Source organism: Alexandromys fortis, unplaced genomic scaffold (genome assembly GCF_014885135.2).
Source record: "Alexandromys fortis isolate MF-2015 unplaced genomic scaffold, M_Fortis_MF-2015_v1.1 scaffold_14, whole genome shotgun sequence".
NCBI classification, from domain to species: Eukaryota; Metazoa; Chordata; class Mammalia; order Rodentia; family Cricetidae; genus Alexandromys; species Alexandromys fortis.
In genome coordinates, this window is record NW_026067910.1 from 14,527,944 (window position 1) to 14,552,916 (window position 24,973).

Sequence of the window (24,973 nt, forward strand, 5' to 3'; positions counted from 1 at the left end):
GAGCTATCTAGTAATATGCTTAAGGGATGGACCAAGCAGTGATTTAAATAAAATAGTCTCTCTTTGTTTTGTGCTCTGAGCAGTCAGAAATGAACAAGTGGCCTCCACCCACACATCACCTTGTTTCCATAGTAACTACATAATGTAACATGCAAAATATGTTCTGTTTTCTGTGACATCAATAATTTGATTTTGTGTTAAAGCCTTTTCATTCTACAGCAAAGACTGAAAAATTAATAGGGGCTTCTAATCCCCACAAAACCTCTGGGAGATGCTGTTACTACACATTACTCAGTTCAACAGAATGCCAGAGAGGAAGAGACTGAGTAATCAAGAGAGGTGGTGAAGGGAGATAAAGGTAGCCTTGAATGTAACTTCGTGTATCCAAGGGATAAACAAGAATGACAATCCAGTCTCCCAACTAAGCTCCTCTGAGCATATTTCTACCAGTCCTTTAATATTAAATCAATATTTTTGATACTTCACACTCTCTGATTGACAACTCTACATTTTCAGATACATATTTAGATGGAAATAAGGCTTCTTCCACGAGTGATTATGTAGTTTAAGAGAATCAGAGGAAAAGCAATTTAAACACACGACTAGGGTTATGTTAGGTAGGACATTACAAGACTGTCTCCAAAGGCAATAAAGTATGGAAACTGGGGATAAACTCCACTGGTGATTTGGGGGTTGTCTCGCACATCCTAACTAAATAAAGAACTTCTCCCCACCTGCCTGTTCGAGGTCACAGAGGTACCCTCCTGGTAGCAACCCCCCCTTTATCTAATTTGTTGTAATAGGGGCGTGGTAGTTCATGTTCTCGTGCCTGTCGTTTGGGTCTTGGTCTGCAGACCATTAGGACCACCAGCCTCCAGCACAGCTATGAACTTGGAACGGGTGTCCAATGAGGAGAAGTTGAATCTGTGCCGGAAGTACTATCTTGGTGGTTTTGCATTCCTACCTTTTCTTTGGTTGGTCAATATTTTCTGGTTCTTCGGAGAGGCCTTCCTCGCCCCAGCAGAGCAGAGCAGAGTAGTGCCAAATCAAAAGCTGTGAGTTCTAGGGCACCAGAAAAATACAAACAAAACAAACAGGGTAGTGGGTGGTTAGAAGGATGATAGAGGCTCTAGACCTCTGGGAGATCTCTGGCAGGAGATAAAAAGGCGGGCCTGAAGGAGGCCAACTCTTCCTACCCTTGTTCTTCGTTTTAGATGTTTGGTGCTCAGCTGTGGGCTTCCTCTTCTGGGTAATTGTTCTCACCACCTGGATCACCATCTTCCAGATCTACCGGCCCCGCTGGGGTGCTCTTGGGTACTACCTTTCATTCACCATTTCCCTGGGCACCCCCTGACAACCTCACAAGCTGGCAACCTGGCGATCTGTTCTTTCTCCCAGGATGGGCTTCTCTGGTCTAAGCTTTTTCTCAAACCCTGAAGACTGTCTGTCCCCCTTTTCCCATCTGCCCCAACAAATGACCCAAACTTTAAAAAAAATGGAAACTGGAAGGAGAACTTCTTTGTGTTGGTTGTTGTCAACTTAACACAAATCTAGGCATATCTAGGAAGATGGGATTTCAATTGAGAAAGAATCTCCTATAAGATTATTCAGTATAAAAGCCTGCAAGGATTTTTTTCTAATGGATGGTAAGAACCTAACCAGCTCTGAGGGTACCATCCCTGAGCAAGTGGGTCCAGAGTGTGTAAGAAAGGAAACTTAACAAGCTAGGAAGAGCAAGTCTGAAGCATCACTTCTCAGTGCCCTCTACTTCAGTTCCTGTCTCCAGGATCCTGTCTTGAGTTTCTGTCCTAACTTCCCTCTGTGATGGAGTGTGAACTAAGATTTGTAAAAACAGGAATAAACCTTTTACTCCCCAGGTTGCCTTTGATCATGTTCTTTATCACATCAACAGAAACCCTAACTAGAATGCCTTACCTATTCACCCACTGGTGAAATCACATGTGTCCATGTGTACTACAAAGGATATTAAGATGACAAGATTCCCTAATGAAAAGGTCAACTGTTAAATTTGACATTTATTGTCAGGGATTCAACTATGGTCGTCACCAAGTTCCCAAAGTATAAGAAACAAAATTGATTCTGCACAAAGGAATGCAAATACTAACAGAAAGTGGATACTTTAAGTTGGTAAAAAAGTTAAAAGGCAAATATTTTTAGAAATTTTATTTATCCTTTGATAATATTGTACATGTATACAAGGTATCTTGATCATATCTAACCCAAATATCCCTTAACATTCTACCCAGATCCAAACAATTCCTTCCCCTTACACCTTCTTGTCTTTTCTTCTATTTCTATACTGTTTTTGTTTTCAGTTTGTTTTGATTTCAGTTAGTGATGCCTGAGTGTGCATAGGTGTGGAACTATCCTCCCACAGAGCATGGGCAATCTACCGAAAGCCATGAGCCAAAAGAAAACGACCCTCCTCCTCCAGAAGCCATTACTTCAGCTAACTATGGATCTCTTGTTGTGAACTTAGTCAGTTTGTTATATAGAAGTAAGATGGCAGTGGCTAAGAAAAATGTTGGTTACCCCATATCTCTAAGGGGTGCAGGAGATTGGCTAATGTATGTCCTATGGTAGTCATCAAAAGCATTCACTCAAATCAGCTCAGAGTAGACATCAGCTGATGAACTACACAGAACACTTAAACTATTAGTTCTTAAAGAACAAACTTGAAAAGAATACCAAGTATATTTTTTACCCTCAATTTCTAAAGAGGAAATTTCCTAAAATGATATCCTCATAACGATTTCACTGCAGCTTAGGAACTGCAGTCTGTGAACTCACTAAAATAAACTTCAATCAAAATTAAATACATTTTGAAAAATCAGGGTTATGTTGGAAGCAGTTTCTTTTCTGCTTCTCAATAAACCTTTGTTCAGCATCTTCTATGCCCAATTCATGTTGTGTGTAGCATGACGAGTGTAAAGTTCAGATCAATTTGGCCCTATCCTTATGGAGCTGGAACATTTGGCTGGAATGTCAGACATCTACAAAAGCAGCTGTGATCCAAGCAGGGTGTGGTAATGACAAGAGGAAGATCATAGCAAACTTCAGGTGAAACTTAAGGAAGCAGAAATGATTTCTGGAGCATGGAGGAAGGACAAGATTTATGTTCATGGAATAACATCTCTGAGCTGAGCCTTGAGGGCTACCCATGATTTCCACAGCTGTGCATAGAAGCTGGTGATGGCATGCCAAGAGAAATTCATAATGCAATAAAAAGAACAAATATTGAAACCTTCTCTAGAAATTATGTCATAAAATTTAGGCCAGAGACCTAATTCAAATTTCCATTTATCAAAACTGAGAAGACTTGAATTTCAACAAGGTTAAGAGTTTTTCCGAATTCGTTATTCCAGTTTAGGAGGACTGAGGTTGTTTCTCTCCTGTGAGTGAGTGCTTGCTTCATCTGCCACCTGCTCATCACTCTTTGGCTATTCCGGCCAAAGTCCATACTAGTCCACTAGATGATCCCAGCAGTCTGAGACGAGGGGCAATGAAGATTCTCTGTGAGACAGTAATTGATTCATACAGAAATTTGCCTCTCCCTTGGCCTCATCAAATCCAGATCCTGCACAAGTCCTGGCTTTGGTCTTTATTAACTGAGAGAGTCAACGCAGATTGTCATCAAGGAAAGGAATTTATGAAAAGAGCCAACAGTACTCGAAATGCCTCAAACATTACTTTCTTAGATTTGACTCCCTCTAGAGTATGTTGAAGGAAAAGACTTCTCCAGGAAAATAATTCTTCACTACAGATGTAAAAAGTGGAAAGTTCATGTGCTAAAACGAACCCTCCTCCAAAATAAAAACAACATCAAGAAAAGCAAAGGCAAAGTAGCTCAGGCCTTCTTAATGGATAGCACTCAAGTGATTTAAATCCTTGCCTCATTCACGAACTGGTGCCAGCACCAGAGATCTCTGGAGTCAGATCATTAATGACTGCCTGTGTGATTTAAAGTCTCAAAGTTCCAAATTCACAATAATAGCTTTAGCATGAGACTGCTAGTGTCTGTTATCAGCTGATATTTAATAAATTCTCTCAAATAAGATAAACCTATCATCAAAAAAGATTTATTTCTCCAATTTGAAATGCACTAACCCAATTCTATGAGATTCAGCTTCTTGTATCTGGAAATCACACGTATTTGCTTATAAGTGAATAGATGTCAAGTGTTTCTTTACGGCAAGTATGCGTATATTAGTCCTATATTGTTAAGGAATACAATAGGCACTTGCTTAATTCTTAAAAACTTTTAGCACTGGAATGCATCTCAAAGAGTTCTTTCATTTGCCTTGCATGTTAAATCTCAGTATATTTGTCGAGCATGAGAAATTTTTAGTGCCCCTGAAGCAGATGTACCACATCATTTAGAACAGAAGTAAGTTGTTTTAAAGTCCCTCATGGGACTCCAAAGCTAGTCAACTTTATCAAATAATTTTTTCTTTCCCATCACAGTAGGGAGACTATTAATAAATATGTATGTACTGTAAATAATCTTACTTTTATATATGTATGTGTATATAGTGAATCATTTTGAGGAAACTTATTAACATACAATAATACACTTTATTACAATTACAGAAAAGTGCAGGCAACCACAAAATTCATTTACATAAAGAAATTTGTAAACAACGCGAGAGTAGAAACCATAAAATCTAGTGTGAATAATAACAGTCATCTGAATTTATTCAAGAATTTTTCTGCTCTTTCAAAGAAAAAAAGCCACACATTTCATTTTTGGCAAAAATGACACCTTATATCATTCTTCCTCAGTGATGTTTTTCCAGCAAAGGAAGCAGGAGTTAGTCTTTGGGGTCCTCAGCTATTGGTTGATAAGTAAAGTATTTCAACTTGTCTACTAATATTAATAATTAACTTGATTGATTAATATACATTAAAAGAATAAAGCAAAGCCATGCTAGTGGGAAACTGTAGGAGATTGGTTATTTATTTGAACAAGGAGGTGGTTTAGGAATGCATTTTGACTCCCCTGAATGCTGAAGACAGATAATTCTACACCTTCAAAAGACTGGAGGGAGAAAAAAAAAATTCCAGTTTCTCACAACTTGCAAAATACGGTGACTAATCTTTCTAATATTGTATTACACAGTCTTGTGATGTTTCCTGATAACAGTGGACCATCTCCCATTCCACAGAGTGGACTCACTTGACTCTCTGTTTATTTAACTGACACTTGTTTGAAAGCCTGGGTGCTTCTTAGCCCTTTGAGTCACACACTGAGTCTGGGAGCCTCTGCTCTGGCACTTTTAGCACCTCATTAATTACTAACTGTAGCAAAGCCCTGCTGTTTTGCAACTCGGCTGCCTTTGTTGGGAAATCACACGCCCTTGCTAGAAGGGGAAGGCCTAACAGGAGTTATCAGCCAAATGTTCAGTTTGGCTGCTTCTTACAAAGGCAAATTATCTTCAGGTCTTGTAGCTTCTCTAGATAGTCAAACTAAATAAGCTCACTCATTGGAACTGGGAGATCCTTTAAGTTTAGCGCCAGGGGAAGCCAGGGATTACCATTTCTTTCTGTAAGATCCAGGAGTTAAATAACCACCAAGGCTACACCTGAGAACAGGAGGTGAGATAGTAGAGAGCCCCATGTTTCCCACAGACATGGGTTTGGAGGGGAGCTCCGAGGCTATCCATAGGCAGTTGGAGCCCTCGACACCAGCTCATCAGTCCCTGCCCAAGCCTTTCATTTCACACTCCTGTGCTCCTTGTTGCTGTTTACTGCTTGCACATGCAAGCTTTGACCTCCTCCCCATGGAAAATAAATCAATAAATAAACCTTTCAGATGTTCTACTCCTTAGTGCCATCTGTGTGTAACACCTTACCAGGTGGTCGACATACTTTTGTATGGAGATGCTTGAGATGCATGCTACTCCTCCCACTCTGAAGGAATCATAGAAATATTTCTGTTCATCAGTGTTTGCTCTTGAACGAATTCTTGAGTGGCAGCAAGGTTTTACCAAGAATGATCCATACAACTAACTGGGTCTTCTGTGGCAAGGGGAAGATCAATTGAACCAACACAGTAATTAAATTCCCTAGACATGTGTTGCTTTTGTGTTATGTAAAGAAACTGTATGCTCTTCGAGTGGCTGGTCCTTGTTGGAACAATCACATAAAAATGAAATAAACTTAAAGGATAGCATCCATGGTCTGAAGAATGGCTTCTTTCTCCCTTCATGAGTCATAAGACTTAGCTACTCATTCTATTAAGACTATTCCAAAGCAGCTCTTTTCCAAACAAGGAGAGTCCCTGGAATTCTTAGCTTCCCTGGGTGTCTCAGGGATTCTTGATAATGAGCTAATGGCTTAGCTGATTGGAGCCCCACCTCCTCAGATGCCACTGCCTATCAGATTTCAGAATCTTTATCGCGCCTCACCTTCCCTACTTTGCATGTTGTCCTCTTCACCTTTTGTCACCTGATGAAGGCTGTGAGGACAAAGGCCAAGATGCCCCCTTCAAGAGCACCAGATTGAAACAACCTGAGATGCATGCTAGATACACACAAGAGCTTTCTGTGAAAATTCAGACTACGGGTTCAGTGCTTGCAGGAACATGGAATCTGAATTTCCCTTTTCCTTTTTCATTTAACAAGGGGTTAAGTGTCTCTTGCCTTTAGGTTCATTGGAGCCCGAGTAGAGCAGGGAGTCCTAACCGTGGGGCACAATGGGATCTCCTGAGCATTGTGTGAATCATACAGACACCTGTTCACCATTCACCAGCTCTGATTTAACCGTGTTGAAATTGAATTCATTCTTGGTGTTTTTCTGTGTTCTTGGGTGGTGATATGTCAGGACACAGGTTCTTTCATTGTAAGTCTCATACAAACCCTGTATGAGAACCAAGGTAGAGCCTGAGAGTCCATGGCTCTAAGAAGTTTTCAGTTTTTATTGGTCCTGCTGATCTTTGGACCATCTCTAAAACTAATTAAACAGAGAGCTTGAGAAATGAGCCACAATGGAAGGTACTGTCTTCTTCACCCTCCATCCCTTCTATACACACACACACACACACACACACACACATTTCGAAGTAAGTTGTAGACTCTGAAGATGAATAAGATGCACAGTACAGAGGAGAAAGTAGAAGATAATCCGCAAACCTCCAAAGTAGGTAAATGGGTATAATTACAATGACAAGTCATGGGTCCTCACTCAAAGCTTGGGTTATGTGCTCTCAGAAACTGAGGAACTTTCTCAAGAGTCCTGTACAGAGAGTGGCTCCTGAGTTGATTTTGGAGGAGACAGGAAGAACTTTTATGCAAGTCTTCTTTTGAAAAGTAATATTCAATACCTGAACTGCTCTTTGTCAAAACTATCATCAGATTTAGACTTCATTTGGTTCAGAAACTAATTTACTATTCAAGGCTTCCAAGATGGCCATCTTAATGACCCTGACTTAATTCTGCTCATTTTTCTATAGTTGAAGAAACCCTTTTTCAGTCTTAAAAAATTGATACATAATAATGTATTTATTAATATACTTCTAAAGCCTTCTTCATTAATAAGTTAAAAACCTGTGTTATTTCTGTCTTTGGTGTCATTCTCACTATTAATACTTTTATGCTTACTCTCTCCTTACTAAGCTCTCAGCTTGCTCACTGGTGGACAGTGTAGAAGCAGAATCCAAGTGAGTTTTATTCATCACAGTAATTTAAAAATAAATGAATAAATTTAGCAATGCAGAAATAAATAATACATAAACACAATGCCTAATTTTTTTGAGTAGGCTATTTTTTATTAAGTTCAGCTGAAGAATAAAAACAGAGCCTGTTTGTGAAACAAATTCATATGGATTTTCTTAGTTATAAAAACAAATACAGCCTTTAGTCACTAAGCTGCATGCAAAAATACTGTCTTCTCTCAATTATATCCAGAAGTCACCTGATCAGAGGCTTTACAAATCAAGAGGGTATAAAAGAAAGAAAGAAAGAAAGAAAGAAAGAAAGAAAGAAAGAGAACTAGAATTAAAGTGTTGGCCCCACGAAAACTGATAAAGTCCTATTTTAAAGTGTATGAAGAGATCTCAGTTTGGAAGGACAATGGGAACCAGGGGCAGTGTCAGAATAGCCCTGTAGCATAGAAAGGTCAGAGCAATGGGAGCAGACAGATGAGTTGCTTGAGGAGGGAGCTCTCGAACACCAGAGATGCAGGACAAGGATGAAAATTTTTAAAGCAAGAGAGTGATGGCACACAGGATGGCTGATTGAACAGTGTTCAGAAGCCCAGTGTGATAAACAGCAAAGAGACTTAATTTTGCCAGGAGCGTGTCAAGAGAATCCTGTAATCTTTCAGGGATCAGGGCACATATTAAAAATAAGATGACAGAGTTTGATGACTAGATGGTCTCCTCCAATACTTCCAGTTCTAGACAGTTTCACTCAGCAATCCTAACTCTCCTGGAACTTGCTGTGTAGACCAGGCTGACCTCAAACTCATAGACTTCCCAGTGCTGACTCACTACACCTGGCTCATTTGGAAATTTCAGCTCTCCTGAGAAGCCTTATACTGGCACAATCTGCCATTCAAGGGAAATTAACTTCATTTTCTTTTGGAAACATTCTACAAGAGAACCAAGCTTCTCTCACCACAAGCCCATTAAAATCACTGGGCACTCTGGCCTCTTGGTTCAGACTCCAAGCATGTTTTCTTTGTCCTCCAGTTCCTACAAGTTAACAGGAATCCTGCACAGTGCCCCCATATAAAAGATGAGAGAGCCCCTGTAGATGTGGTAATATGAGATCCTGAGAGTTTATCAATAACATAGCATTCAGAGCAGTGGTTCTTAACCTTCCTAATGCTGCAACCCTTTAATGCAGTTCCTCATGTTGTGATGACCCCAACCATAAAATTATTTTCATTGCTACTTCATAACTGTAATTTTGCTACTGTTATAAACTATAATGTAAATATCTGTGTTTCCCAATAGTCTTAGGTGACCCTTGAGAAAGGGTTCTTCGTCCCTCAAAGGGGCTGTGACCTACAGATTGAAAACCACTGATCCGAAGGAAGGGGGAGTACACCAGACTGAAATGCCTGTCAAGTGGAAAAGTTTATATTCATTTCTCTCTCCAGGACTCCGTATGTTCTCTGAAGCACTTGCATCTGAACTTAGCTTGTCACTTGTTTTGTTCCTGGGGATCACCCAGGCTTTAAGAAGTGAGAGCTGTTGGGAGATCTTTAGCTCACTGGGAGCTGTCTTTGGGGGCGATTATAGTAGTCATCCTGGGGCCTCAGTGCTCCCTAAATAGTCACAGGAAGTTGTTAGAAGACCAAACCTAGTCCTTGAATCACTCTCAGGGCAAGACTCTCCCTTTTGCATGTTCCAGCCATGTGTCAAGCTGATGCTATGAGCTGTATAAACCTCTGGTCTTTATAAAAAGTTAGCTTTTTTCCAGTATTTCATTATAGTGATGAAAACTGCAAGACGACATAAAATAATTATTTAATAATAGACAGGCTAGCTGTGGTAGCACAAGTCTATACTCTCAGAGCTTAAAAGTGAGACAGGAGAATCAGTCCATGACTAGCATTGGCTATAGGATATGCAATCTCAAAACATAGCAAGAATAGCAACCAATAAAAGCAATAACAAAACAAAAAGCATGCTAGACATAAAAGACAATAGATCATTGAACTTTTTAATACCTTTAAGACAAGTTAGCAACAGCGGCTCTATTTTATTTCAAAGAACTCAACAGCTCTACCTTTCAGTCATCCTTCCCCATTTGTCAATGGGAATTTATTCTTTAAATTTCCATTTCCATATTTTTAACGTGTTATTTACTGACATTCTGCACGTATCTTGACTTATATGTGCTGGATATTCTGAATGACGGACTCCAGATCTAGCAAGGGAAATATCAGCAGTTCAATGACCACATAATGATGTTTCTCATCCATGCTTTGCCCAATCTGGGACTCCATCTGATGACAGCTTCCTTATATTTTTGGTTGTGAGCCTAGCCTTTAACGGCTGAGCCATCTTTCCAGCCCTGATGACAGCTTCTTATGTGTTGCCATGACCATGGAAACACTAAAGATAGAATGTAGTAGATTCAATCCTGGCTCTCCACATGTGTTTCTTTAAGGAACTTATGTCAGTTTTGTTCCCATTTCTTCCAAATTTATGCCCAAGGCCTAAGGAAATGGCAGAAAATGTGAACTCTAGCGGTCCAGAAAACAGTGTCCCAGAAGCAGCATTGTGCTCACAAGCTCTATGGAGTCCGATAATGCTCTCAGGCCAGTGTAACAGGAAGAGCCCCTAAGCCACTTCTTTTAACATTTTCACGTAAATAAATGTATCTGGCCTCCAGAAACCCTTTGGCTGAAAACTCTACCAATTTCCAAGACCACAGGAGTAAGTATGAGAGCATCTTCTGACCTCTGATTCCAAGTTCCTCGTGGACACAGCAATTCCTGACTCCTGAGAGAAAGTAAACACAAAGGATCAAATGTCAAGAATCTTGGATCTGTCTTCTTTGTTCTACATTCTGCTCTCTCTGTCCAGACCTCAAATCATTCTCTCCTTCTTCTCTCCTCTAACAAGGATATCTTTGAATTCCTAAATTTTCATTGCCCCGTGTTTTTCAGTGAAATTGCATATTTAGACAACGTAGTCTGTTCATATTTATCTACCTATATGTGTGTGTTGTGTGTGTATACGTATGTATATATGAATGTATAATATGTGACTATAGAAATCACTAAAGAAATTCATGGTGAAACTATTATTACTAGAAATCCACAAAAAGGAGCTTTGAAACTGAAATCAAAACAATGACACCATAGTCTAGGTTACACTTGCCCTCCTGTTCAAAGGATAAATAGTATGACTCAAAAAAAAGCAATTATAGGACAATATAATTTTTAGGAAACGAAAATACACCTATTTCAAGATTATTAGGTAAAATCTTTTTCGGTAGCTGGGGCCATCCTTAAATTAACATGTAATATAGATATTAGTATCCAGTTAAGCATAACTGCGTCCTTATTTGAAGGTTCCCTCTAGCATCCATTTAGAAACTGGTCACAGAAGATAAAAATAATTGTATGTAATCATTACTAACAAATATAAACTATAGTAGCAATTTTGATAATTTTAGAAAGAAATGGTTAAGATACAAAAATGCTATAATGCTCTTAGTTTTGCATCTTAGTGTTCAGGAGTGTGCACTACTTCCAATCTTCATAGTCTTAGCGGTCCTTGCCAGTCTCATGAGACAAACCATAAGGCAGATCTTCATCTGAGGATTTTTAATTATCTTTAAAACAATTGGCTGAGTGATTTGCTTGCTATTCTTTACCCATGGTTATAAGAGTTCACTAAAACTGCAAGGGTGCTTTCTTTTTATTAATGCTTCAGACACAGTCAACTCTAAAAACCAACGTTCACTTTTGAACCACTCATACTGTCTGTTGGAAAAGTGAAATACACTCAGGAGGCAGGGGCAGGCAGATCTCTGTTGTTGGAAGACCACCTGTTTGTTTCCAGATGCTCAGACCCTAAATAACCACACAGAAACTATATTATTTGCAGTACTGTTTGGCCAATAGCTTAAGCATATTTCCAGGTAACTCATATCTTAAATTAAGCCATCTCCATTAATCTGTGTATCACTATGAGGCTGTGGCTTACTGGGTAAAGTTCTGGCATCTGTCTCCAGCAGGCAGGGCTACATGGCTTCTCACTGACCACAAATTTTTTCTCCCAATATTCAGTTTCGTTTTCCCTATGTAGCTCTACTCTGCTGAGCCACTGGCTGAAGCAGATTCTTTTTTAAGCAATGGTATTCACAGCATACAAAGAGGAATCCCCATCAAATCTCTGTGAGGAGTCTACAGACCTAGTCCCAGGATAGCTTGGGCTGTTACAGAGAGAAATCCTGTCTCTAAAGCAAGCAAACAAACAAGAAAGTGAAATGCTTTCTTCTACCTCACCCCTCTTCCTAACCCCTAATATTTACCCTGTGGGCTTGGCTCATACGTTTAAAACTGGGTCTCTGCTGGCTCTATTTTGGGAAGGATGTAGAACTTTTAGAAGTCAGGGCCTCAATGAAGAAAATGGGTTCCTAGGGTCAGCAGGTAATTGTTTATAACTTCATGTCCAATTCTCTACGTCCTAACTGCTAATGCCACGAGACCAGGGACTCTATCCCATCTACCATGCCTTCTCTTCCATAAAGGACTGTATCTCCTCAATTGTAAATCCAAATAAACCCTCTTTTGCTTCGTTAAGTTGCTTCTTGGTGAATACTTTTTATAAAAGAGAAGAAACTAATAACCAAAACAATGGCCTCAGATGCACTACAACAGTGCTTTCCCACTAAATTATACCTACACTTTTTCTTGAAGAATTCCTGTTTTTTGCCTTTACATGGTAGTTATTTAAATTCCATATTAGACATATTTCTCAAAATACATCTGATAATGCTTGGCATAAGTTAGGCCCCCTCCTCCCACACCAAGCCAAGGATCTTTTTAGAAGGACATGCTGTATTAATGATGCACTTGCCCTTAAGTTTCACAGGACTTCTTGCTTTTCAAATGACACATATGATAACTACAAGTGATTTTAGTTATGAAAAACAAACATACATCCCCTCACATAGAAGGAAAGAAAAAAATGTAAATTATTCTTATAATTATTTGGGAGAAAAATCCTCAAGGACTTATTTATGAGAAGCTAGTCTGGACCTGTATATAAATATATGATGTGTCTGTTCTTTCTTTTATAACCAAATACTTCAAGATGGTTAATCTATTTTTATTCATACAGTGCTTTCTAAAAAAATCCTATTCGCTTACATTTTCTCCCAGTAGATGTAGGTGAAATTTTTCATCAGGACCACTGGTCAGCACTGTCCTACCAGCCCACTTCAAATAGCCACACAGAGACATATTATTAATTATAAATGCTCTGCCAATAGCATAGGCTTGTTACTATTTTTTACGACTTTCATTAACTCATATTTATATCCACATTCTACCACGTGTCTTCATACCTTATCTCAGTATAGCATGTTTATCTCGAAACTCCTGAGATTCCCACCTTCTTCTTCCCAATGTCCTCCTAGTCTGTCTCTCCTGCCCAATCTCTTCCTGCCCAGGTGTAGGCCAGTCAGCTCTTTATTAACAAATGAGAATAATACCTATTCCCAGTGGATAAAGATTATTCCATAGCATGTAATTCCTCCCATATTCACATTCTAAATAGACTCTCTCTCAACTTTGGCTAATTTTTGATAACCCACAGAGTTTATTGTGCTGTCTACATACTCATGAGTTTTGAGCCATCCACGCGAGCATGGTTAAGTTTCTAGAGGACACATCCTTAGAGGAAATTGACCGTCCCTCATCAACTAGTCAATAGCTCTTTATCCAGAAGTGAGGGCTCTTGAGCTTTCTTCTTCTTTTATAGAATACTGACTGCCTTGATTTTGTGTAGGTCTTCTTCAGGCAGCCACAGATGCTGTACTTTATGAGTGTAGTGGCCCTGTTTTGTCAAGACGACACTACCCTGCCCCCATCCACCCTAACCTCAGTGTCTTATTCTTGCTACCTCCTGTTCCCAAGGTCCCTGGACTGTAGCGGCAAAGGACAATGATAGCAGTGTCCTATTTGTGCTGAGTCTTCTATTGACGCTTACTCTCTGCATTTTGAATAGTTATTATTTTCTGGGTTAACAACCAGCAGTTACAGAGGATGGAATGTCCAAAATCAAGGAGTCCGCATGGTTCGCTTGTGCTAATGGTGTTCTCTCAGCTTCCAAGATGAGGATGACAAGATGGCACTTTCTGGCTCAGTCCTCACATAGATAAAGGGACAAAGAAGCTGTCTAGACTTTCTGTAAGGCACTAACTCAAGTAGTAAAGGTAGCATTCTCATGACTTAATTGCCTCCCCACAAAAGAACTCACCTTTTTGAGTATTATTTGGAATTATGTTTTAATACACAAGTGAAAAAGGCTATAGAACTATTTGTCTTAACCTATTTTCTATAACAAAATACTTGAGACTAGGAAATTTTAAGGAGAAAATATTTTGGGTGTTTTTTAAAATGAAAATATAATTACATTGTCTTCCCTTTTCCTTTCCTCCCTCGATCCTTTCCCAAGCCAGAAACCATTACAGAAAATCTCAACTGATCAGAATAGGAATCCAGAGAATAGGAAAACATGTGGTGCCCAGGGTATAAATTGTCTGATGCTCTGAATAAAGTTAATTATTACTTGGCATGTTAGTGCACCTCATTTTTAGGTTCCATTCCACCAGGTTCCTGTTTAGAACAGTAAACAATACAAACATTGAATATTAATACCACAGTAATGACCTTCACCAGAAATTCATCCAAAAGTAACAAGTGACTCTCAAGTAAGTCAAAGTATCAAGTAGTGAGTGAGTAAAGACATTGCTTCCCTTGTCTCCTTTCTTAAACCCTAAAGATAAATCTATATTGTAGAGAAAGTGATCCAATCCTTCTTTGTTTGACTAAGTCTCAAGGTTAGGGAATATAATCTGCAGTTAACTATGCAGGACCATGTTAAGTTTTGACATTGACTCTTAGTAAACAAAAGGAAGTATCTTTGGCAAGCTATTTATACAGGGATCCTTTCCACAAGGGGCTTGGCTATCACATTTACCTACCCAAGAAAACCAGAGAGAACTGGAATCACATGCTAAAATTCTGCAGGGGAAACCTTTACAACTTTACCCAATGTTGAGACTGCTCCAAACTCCCTTTGAGTTCCAAACCATAGTTCCTTTTACTTGGAAACCTAAAACACAAAAGTTAGACTCTGTATTACTAAGGTCTCAAGAATAGAACCAAAACTCAACCAAGTAAGACCTAATCTAGACTCTGAAAGTACTCTATAAGTGGTCAGATAGAGTGTGTAATAAACTTCTGTTTGCTCAATGCCAAATTTTATGATTGGTCAAAAATATTTGAAAACTTGACCTTAAGCAGAGATTAGTATGTTTAATAGCTCTGTATTAAAGACGGCCAACAGTTTTTTGCAGCTCAGCCTATCAAATGTTTGGGTCTACTGAGTGAACCTTGGAATTTAGACTGGCCCCATAACTTGCTTGGGCCAAAACCAAAATACAATAGAACAGACATTAGAGGACATCCTCTGAAACTTCTCTCCTCCCATTACTAGAACTAAAAGAGCATTGTATTCTGAAAATGAAGAAATATCTGGTAGAAGAGGCCTGCCCTGTTCCCTTTTCCAGTGACTTGTAAGCTGATGCTGTGCATGACAAACCCATGGGAGGTCAGTGGGTGTCTAATTTACCCACAAGGTTGTGGGAAACCATGAATAGCTGGCATTTTAGGTCACTCTTCATGGGTATAGTTTGTTGTTCAGCATATGACTGACACAAGCCTCCCTGGGAAGAAAAGTCTTCACTTCCTCTCTTCTTGCTAAATACTAGTGAGTCAATTCTTCTGATAAGCACAGAATGGTACCCAGCAAGTACGGGGAGGTGGACTAACATGAAGAGCATCATCCAACAAAACAGCAACTTTGGTCTCCATAATGGACACTTCTCCCCAGCCAATGAGAAATCAGAATGAGCTCCTCGAAAGAAAGGGTTATATAGAAGAAAAGAAAGGAGGACTGGAAGGGTTAGCCAGCCCTTATCACTAACAAGAGCAAGGATGGAACCGCAAAGCCTGGAACATCTGGCATGAACAAGGCTGGGAAGCCAAATGGATGAGGCTTGGCGGCCAGACTTTTGATAATGGATGTAAAAAGCTCTGTCTGCGAAGACCATGTTGCAAGTAACAAGAAAAGTCATGTAGAGGAGTGGAAAATATAAACAGGAGCAGTTAGGTTGGGATGCCAACATCCATTTGTTTGCAAATACCCTAAATTCCTTCAAACACTTCTAGGAAATATGAGGGATGAAATGTCATTTTTCTCACCTGATAGGACTCTGCCCACGGCTACAGTAAACTGATCAAATCATTAACCTACATAGACCCCAGCACCAGGCATCAGCCATTAACAGTCCTCCCACACAGTCAACACAACACAGTGAATCGCTGGAGGAGGGCAGATGATAACAGTGGAGTGTGGCTGCCTCCCTAGCGAGCAGGCAGCCAACCGCAGCCACTGAACACCATAAAACAAGGGGGGGGGGGAGTGCCTTCTCTTTCTCTCCACCACTGAATCAGTCTAAAGCAGAGGAAGGAACAGGTCCTTATCTACAGTAGGTTTCATCATCCATATGCCAAACACTGCATCATCCGTAGAAGTTGCCAGGCGACTTTTTTTCTTCCCAGAGCACAGTCTTATCACCTAGCACTTATCACCTAGAAAGCTTAATCATTTATCTGTCTGCCTCCCTCAGTGAGGGCAACTTCAATTAGGACAGGGTCCTATTCTTTTCTGTTGTGTGTCACTAGGTCCTAGATGGTAACTACCATATGTTTAATCGATGTAGAAAAAAAAAATAAGAAAAATAACCAGCTGAACCAAAGTAGCTACGTACATACGAGACAGTAACAAATGGATACATGGAGAATAAGTGTAGGTGGAACAGCCATTGTTCTGCAGCTAAAGGTAGCTCCTACTCTAAGAATAGGCTTCCTAAACTTCGCTGAGCACACACCTTCATGTCCTCTGTGTGCTGCTGAACTCGTCATAAACTCTGACGTGGCTTTAGGTCGGAGACACAGAAGCCCCTTAAAGTCAGCCCTTCCACACTCTTGCCTGAAAGATGGCGCTCAGAGGCTCTACTTCCGTGAATAAATGGAGTCACTTACAGGAGACACCCGACAACTGCGTGTGAGATGAGTAGCTGACTGATTGACAGCTGTCAGTCCTTTTACATAAACTACCCTTAGTCACTTATGGGGATATTGTTAACCGAGCAGGAAAAAAATAGAGTGCCTTACTGAAAACATGCCTGGAAACCAGAGTCAGCTTTCACTTTTGCTGCGGCTGTTTCCTGGCTGCTTTGCTCTTTCTTTTCCTGTTTGTCCCCTTGTTTCCCATTGCCTGGCTGTAATTTTGAACATGAACTTTTCTTTGCTATTGCCATTGTGATTCTGGAAAATTCACACCAATTGAACCCATGACATTGCTCTGGTGTCTGTCGCTTGACTATTTGTGACCACAAAGAATTTCCCTTCCACCTGCCCTAATCCAGAAACTCAAATTTAGGCTAGCCTCAAATTCATAGAGCTCTACCAGCTTCAGCCTCCGCTGTGCTGAAGTTAATGTGTGTGCCACCGTGCCCAACTAGCTCAGTTTTAATATGCGTGTGTTTCTCTGGAGAGGCAGGATAAAATGGTACGGGTGCCAGTGCTTTTAATCAGAGAACCTAGTTTCAAGTTCCGGCTTTGACAAGTTTGTGACACTTAAGAGGCTCAGGAGGGATCTCCAGAAAATGTTACTGTTTAAATCAGATTTTAAATAGCATTAACAAAACCAAAGGAAAACAATAAACTACCTAGCAGTTAGGAAAAGTCAGAAGTTATTTCTACAGCTGCATTCAAAGAGTAAGGAGAGGATATAACATTATGGTATAAAAACCTAGATGAGAACTAACTGGAGTTATGGGAAAGGTGCTGCTCCTCAAAGATGCATGTCCTAGCCCAGTGGGATACACCTACTTCCAGAAGGATGCCAGAGCAGGAAGAGGACAGAAACAATCTTTGCTCTCATGCACCAATTGAACTGGAAACCAGTGGGAAGGGGCTCTGGTAACTTCATCCAGCACTGCCAACTTCCTCAGGGACAGAGGTGCTACCAAAATCAGATCTAGAGGTAATGTCAAATATTAACGGTACTTTCTACATAAGATTGGTCACATGTGACTTTTTTTTTTCCCCAAATGTCTCATCCTGGAAACTATGAGCTTGGAGACCTATTTTGAGGTGGCATATGGCAGTGCAATGGGCAATTGTTTTCATCAACATCCCTTCTCCTATAGCCTTCCAGATGCCACAAAACTTTCATGTCTTTCGTAGCAGTTTGTCAGCCTAAAGGTGTGAGCACAGTCACCCGGGCTTAATTGCGAACCTTCTGAAGAGTCTCCAGGAACAAAAGAAGCACAGATAAACATCCTTATGAAAAAACACACAAATGGGGAAAAAAATGAAGCTTTTTATCTTTTCGCTGAAAAGATAAAGTGGCATAAGATTAAAAAAAAAAAAAACCTGTTCAATAGAGCCCAAGTTTGTTTTACCTCCTGTATGATTCACAGTCTCAAACTGAAATGGATCAGTGTCTCTATGAGATGTAGGAATCACTTTCCCCGCTTCCCCTAAGAGAATGCCCAGAAATTAGGGTTTAAGATGTACACTCGAATGAGATCCCAAAGTCTACAGAGACAGATTAAACTAGTCCTGGATTTGCTTTGCTAGACCAGAGTCATTTAGGATTCTTGTAAAGGCTGGCCATTTCCAGCAAAGGGATCTATTCGAAAGCGGATTTCTAAATCTGGACCCATTCAATTAAACACAACTCCGTAAGTGCTAACTATGATGTCATACAGCTAGAAATAGCGTCCACATTTGGAATTGCAAGCCTGTCTCTCTGTTTGGAAGGTATTGTCATTACTTTCAGTGCATTCGGAGTCTTTAGAAATCACTTGATTGAATTTCTTCATTCTTCAAATGAAGAAACACATAAACAGAATGAAAATGCAGAGCCAGGACCCACAATGGTACAGATTACTAAACCTGTGCTTTCTTATTACAACACACAGTTTCCTGACAGTCAAATGCTTTAATCAAGCAGCATTTTCTGGGGTGTTACATTCTTTGCAGTGAATACTGCTAAGTACTCAGTTAAATGATGTCATGAGAGAAATTACTTTTAAAATAAAAACACGCAAGGCAGTGCTCAACACAAATTTACAAACGTTCCCCGACTTCATCTAGAAGGAGCAACATTCCTAAAGTGTTGACAGACAGCCCACTAGCTACTCCGTGTCGTTATTTTCCCATTTTCTTAATGCGACAGTCCATTGAATCGCTTCTTAAATTGATCTAATAATTCTATCTCTGTCTAAAATAGTGGGTGGATTCCATCTACTAATTCCAATGGCTTTTATATAACCTATTGGCTCCATGTTTCCGAGATCGCTTCTGGCCACATTAGTCACACAGACCTTTCCAGAAGTATCCTGTTGGAATTGATCACTCACAGACATCCAGATCTGGGTGAATAGAGAGAGGGGAGCGTTTTCCAAATCTGCATACTGGTTCAGCGCTATAATGACTGATGTCACTTCCAACTTTGGCAAACATCTCTCGATCACTATGAGCTGTCCCCCACTCCAGACTCTTAGGTTTGTTCTCTCTTCTGGGGCAAGCTCCCTTCCACAGATTTGCTGGAGGGGTTCAACAATACAACAATCATTTTTGTTCCCTAAAGTGCCACTGCCACAGCGGATAAAAATAACTTGTTACTGTTGTCATTGCCTGGTCGGAGGACGCAGTGAGGAAAGATGAGAAATTACAGTCTGATTCTGGATATGTTTATCTCCCTGTGTTTATCCAAACCCATACTATTCTCTTGCCCTGAGTCTCCAACTCTTAATCCCAGTTTGATCTGACAAATGGTAAAATCAGAAGAAAATTTCAAACTCTGTGTTGCTCCCGTGGCTTTTTACTTGCTGTAGTCTGGAGCTCCGAGAGGTACTGCCAATTTCTACGAGCACTGTTTTCTTTACTGAATTGGAAAAATGGGGACTTTATTGCACAAAACAGTCCACGGCATGCCTTCTGTAAGCTTCTGGGACAGCTGAGGGAATGTAAGACTCAGTCAGGCAAGTAAACACACATTTAATACTAAGGTAACATGGACCAAAAAGAAAAAAAATAAGTTATTCTAAAGTCGAGTGTCAAGAAAGAAAGAATGCTCTCCCCATTTATTTAATGTTTTCCTTATGTTTCCTCTGAATGGTGCTTGTTCCTTGACAAGCTTTTCCTGCCCACTGAGTCTAACACTTCTTTTCTGGGATGGCTCAAGAACCTGAGTTCACTGGGTTTGTTTATTTACTTACACTGCCATTCCTGTTCTCATCCTAAGGAACATATGTCTGCAGAGCAGACGGTGAGAAGTGAGTGTCTTTCTGCATGCCAAGTTCCCTGAACTTTTCACCAAATTGCTTTTTTATATGCCTTTTGCGATCTCATCTTGTCCTGCTCAAGTATCCTGGATTAGAAAGGCAGTCTCTGGAGTCCTCTTCAAAGGGAGCCTCCCATAGCTTCTAAATCCTCCACATTTTATGGTGCAGATATTCCGAATCTAGGGTATTAAGCAAGAAAGAACAAAAAGCTGATGGGGACAGACACAGAGGAATACAGTGGCTTCTGCGCCAGAGAGTCGTTATTGGAATCGAGTGGGCATCTGTGACTTTCCAGTTCAGAGTGATAAACTGTCATTTACCGGTAGATGTCATACAATTGATGCAAAGTGCCTGCCCCCCGCAATGTATGTGTGTGTGTGTGTGTGTGTGTATCTCATGCAACTCCTGCTACTTGTGGAATGCTCAGAAAAAAAAAAGGTTTTACCGCAGAAAAAAGGAACTGTGTGGTAAATGGGAATTCTTAAAAACAAGTTTTAAAAAATCATACTCTTGACAGGATTACTGCTTTTCTCATATATCAAACTTGCAGGATATTATGCCTGCTTTCAAATTTCCAATACAAGTAGGCAAAATAATGGACATTTAATAAAGACTTAGCAGGAAAAGGCCAGCCTCCCAGATGCTGTATTTTAAAGCTTTGCAAAGAATGCCTGTTTGAAGTTCCCTGACTTTAGTATCCAGGCCATTTCATCTCTTCAGTCCCAATTTTGGGGCACATAAGAAAGGTACAGTTAAAAAGATTACAGAGATCTGTAACCTGGGGTGTTTTGAAAGATTACAAAATGGGACAGATAGGGGCTATGACCTTTGCTTCTCTAATTTGTGGGCAGATAAATAGAAGGCAACCCTTCACATCTCACTTTGTTTTCAAAGTGGTCTGCTTGCCATCCAGCCTTACACAAAGCCTTGCACTGCAGAACCCTTCGGAATACTATTAAGTACTCTCAGGGCAGGTTTACATTAAAAATGCCTTGAGGTTTGTAACCTTCAACAGAATACGCCAGGAAGGACAGAAGAGTGTATGGGTTTGTGCTATGTCTTGTAGGACTTCAACAAGAGTGGATAGCACCTCAGGGCCTTGTCTCCTCCCCAGTGCTGTGTTGGCCTGAGAACCTGGGTTTTTCCTGCTACTGCCGTGAGTCCTCCACCCCCACCCGACTTACACTGGAAACAGAAGCAAGAAATGGACCTTTTTAAACTCCCCCCAAATGGGGACAGTCTTTCCACACAGTATTCCCAGGGTCCCAAAGGAGAAGCCAAAATGTACAACAGATCCTCTCAAGAATATTAGGAGACAAGAGAGCGGGCCTAACTGGCGAGCTAAATACAGGGGGAAGTGCCTGAGGGGAGGAGGAATCTACCAGAGCCACAGCAAAGGCTGGGTTTGGAAGAAAGCCTCGGCACAATAGCTTTTCCATCCAGAAGGTCCCCAAAGCACACACCTCTGGGTCCTCCCCTTGAGATCAGGTAAATCACCTTCAATATGAAGGATAAAGCCCATCTAATCACCCCTTAGGATCACCTGCCCAACACCTGATCACAGCTACTTTCATTGAAAAAAGGGGGGGGGGGCATTGAAGGAGACAGCAGCTGAGAGAAACCGAGACAGGCCAAGGAGAGCTTGAGAGGATCTGTGATCAGAAAACCCAGGAAACAAGCGATCCTGGTGGAAGAGAGGAGAGGCGGGTTGCCCAGGACCGGTTGCTGGAGTGAGGAGGGGTCTCTGGAAAGCCAAGGGACTGGGTGTCTAGGACGTTGAGCGCCAGAGGCCAAGGACAGCAGAAGCTTTGGGGCCTGGGGTACTTGGGACAGCTGGATCAGAAACCTTAGCGCACTCAGCCCCAGTGCGCCCACTTCACCCGGTCCGAATTATCCCTCCGAGGGCCTCCCCCAACCCCGCTCCCCTTCTCCAGCAGTCCTTGCAGTGTCCAGAGATGCTCCAGCACAGACCCGGGACCCCTTAGGCGCCTCTTCCCGTCCCTCTGCCAAATCGCAACGCCTGTACTTTTCCAGCTCCCTCTTTCCCTCTTGAAATTGAAAGTTATTGAGGTCGCTCGGGGTTGTTGCAGTTTCCTTCCCCGCCCCCCGAGCTCCCCCCGCCCCCCGCAGCCATCCCTCTCTCCCCCTCCCTCCCCCTCCTCCCAAATGGGGTGCTTCCAGCCCTGCCCAACACTGGAGCGGCTCCTGCTCGGGAACGCCAGAAGCAGCTTGGGTCTCTCCAGCGCCCCTTGGCCATGGCCGCGGTACCCACGGCGTCTGCTCCCCATCGCTCCCGGGGTCCCAGCCACTGCCGCAGCCGCCACAGCCTCTGAGCCCCAGGGGTCACTGCTCGCCAGGATCCTGCCCGCGGCCGCCGCCACTGCGCAGCCGAGGCTAACCTGCCGCCAGCCAGCCGGGAGGCTCCTGCAACCTTCGCTCGCGGCGATGACAGCCACCTCAGAGCAGCCGGCTGTGTTCGGACAATTTGAGAATGCAATTGTTGGTTTCCCTGCCCACCCGCCCCGTTTCGCTTGCCATCACAGCACGCCTGTTGGATCTCAGTGGAGAAGTCCCGCTGCTCTGGTTCTTCAGCGCTCCATATAGACACGCCTAAAACCTACGTACATATTAAAAAAAAAAAAAACATTTAATATAACTAACAGTCAAAAGAAAAAAGGAGAGAAAGAAGAGAAACATTACTGGGTTACTATGCACTTGCGACTGATTTCTTGGTTTTTTATCATTTTGAACTTTATGGAATACATCGGCAGCCAAAACGCCTCCCGGGGACGGCGCCAGCGAAGAAGTAAGTGCAGGGTTTGCTTTAGGGTTTTTATTTTCTTTTGATTGTTGTTGTTGTTGTTGGTTTGTGTTAAGCGTTTCCTCCCTTCCACCGCATTCACCTGTCTCCTTGCTGTCCAGAGTCAGCTGCCAGAGGAAATAGTCCTTCCAGCCTCCATCCTACGCCTCTCATAGGAGATAACAGTTCGGGCATGGGCTCTCCTTCTCTAGCCAGAGCTGGGGTCTGTGCACCCGGCGCTAGCTTGGCTCCCGCCCCCTTGTAATTCGGGATCTGGAAATGTTCTGTTTCTTGCTTAGATTCGCTCTAGGGATGTGTGCTTTACTTTGGAGACTCCAACGGAGGCCTAGAGCCCCAGGCAGCTGGGTCGCCCGTCCTGCCTTCGGGTGGCTTGATACTGGCCCAACGCAACACCAGCACACCGCGAGTTGCCGCCTGGTTCAGGGGAGCTTTGGCTGTCCCCCCCCCCGCCGCCGGCTGCTTTCTGGTAGTCAAGGCAAGCATCCTGGGGCGGGTCTGGGGGGAGGGAGGCAGTGACCTAGCGCCTGCGCTACTGCTCTCTCCACGAAGTGCGCACGAGTGGAGTAGAGTGGTGCGGGGGGCGCTGGGGCTTCCACGACAGCTTGCGGAGTTGCCCCATGTCCCACGCTCTGGGGTCTGAATGGAGAGGAACTCCGGAGGTTTGGAAGTCCAGTTACCTTCTTGCCTTGCCTGTCCCACGTGAGCGATTTGGCCATCTTAGACTCTTTCAAGTGGGTCCCCTGAGACAGACACACAGAGAATGGGGTTCCCCCTGAGCTCATCTCCTCACTGCTCTTTACCCAACTACCTAGAAGAGTGTTCTTTAGCGGCTGGGTAGGGTGCTCTCTCTGGAATGAGATAGAGACGTCTGGGAAGGGAAGCCTCCACCAAAGTTGGTCAGAGGCAAAGGGGCACCTTTCAGAGATTCAGGCAGAGATGCGAGGGTGGCTCCTCTATTTGTTTCCCGGGTGGCCCTGCGCGCAGCTCTGCTGTGGGTGCCCACGAGAAGAGTCCCTTCGCTGAGTTAAGGACGACCCTGGCTTGGCAGAGGGCACAGGAGCCCAGGGCTAGCTAGTAAGGGGAGCTAACTGACATCACTCTGTAAAGCTATTCCGGCTGGTTGGCTAGTCAGCCCACGACCTTGTCTGGTCTCCCGATGAGATCTCTCCCCGAGTGTCCAGCCCGCAAAAACCCTTGAGGCAGGAACGCCTGCAACTCTCTGGACACAACAACACTTGTGTGGAGTGAAAATTTACTAATCGCCTCTCGTCACTGTTTGTCTCTGCCCTGGCCCTGGACATGAGGGTCCCCTGAAAGCTCCCTTTGTACCGCAAAGCCCAGGCCAGACAAAGTTTGATTCACCTGAAAATTGCCTTTAAAATTCGTGGCTGGGTGGGAGCGCCAGAGACTTGGAGTCCGAGCTGGCTCCACTGCCTCTCGGATCGCGTCTCTGCGCAGGAGGGCCTAAACTAAACATGTCAGGGCATCCGATTTATTATTCTTGGCCTCTGAGTGGTTTGTATTCTGTGCAACCCTCCCACCCAGTCTATCACTCAGGCCCTTCTGCTGCCGCACGGAAGCAGCAGCCTGGGGCTCAGAGGTCATCATACCCACCCAGGCAAGCTAGGTCCACTGAGCACTGAGTTTCAGGGCCAGTGGGGAAACCGAATTCAGGAGAAGCACAGCTTCTTGCCCTACATCACTTACAGGCCACTCCAACCTGGTAGTGACAGCCACCCACCCTTGGGAGCTCCATACTTGTCCCAGTGGGGCAGAATCCTCACTGTGCTTTAGTGTGACGGGTACCTGGGTTTCTGGCTGGGTCACTGCTGTTTCTGAAGGAAACAAAGCAAAGAAAGTTTGCTGTGCATTCGTTCTCATCTCCCCCCAGTGAGGACCAGAGCTGGGGAAACTCTGGGTGCGCACATCTGGGCTGGGACTAGATGGGTGATGTGTGAAGTCTAAAGGAGAAGCTTCTCTCTCTCTCTCTCTCTCTCTCTCTCTCTCTCTCTCTCTC

At 42.5% G+C, this 24,973-nt stretch overlaps 2 protein-coding genes across 2 annotated transcripts in view; both read left to right on the forward strand.

Annotated features, from left to right (window-relative positions):
• The first annotated feature begins 885 nt into the window (after window positions 1–885).
• LOC126499125 (gamma-secretase subunit PEN-2-like) lies at window positions 886–1,354 on the forward strand. The gene is given in 3 exon segments (XM_050138188.1): window positions 886–1,032; window positions 1,034–1,055; window positions 1,215–1,354. Coding segments are annotated over 3 exon segments (309 nt in total).
• Window positions 1,355–22,349: 20,995 nt separating this feature from the next.
• Window positions 22,350–24,973, forward strand: part of Rspo3 (R-spondin 3) — an 85,457-nt gene continuing 82,833 nt past the window's right edge. The window contains exon 1 of the mRNA XM_050138184.1: window positions 22,350–22,941. Coding sequence (XP_049994141.1) covers window positions 22,845–22,941 — 97 coding nt within the window. The 5' untranslated portion in view covers window positions 22,350–22,844. The remainder of the gene's footprint in view (window positions 22,942–24,973) is intronic.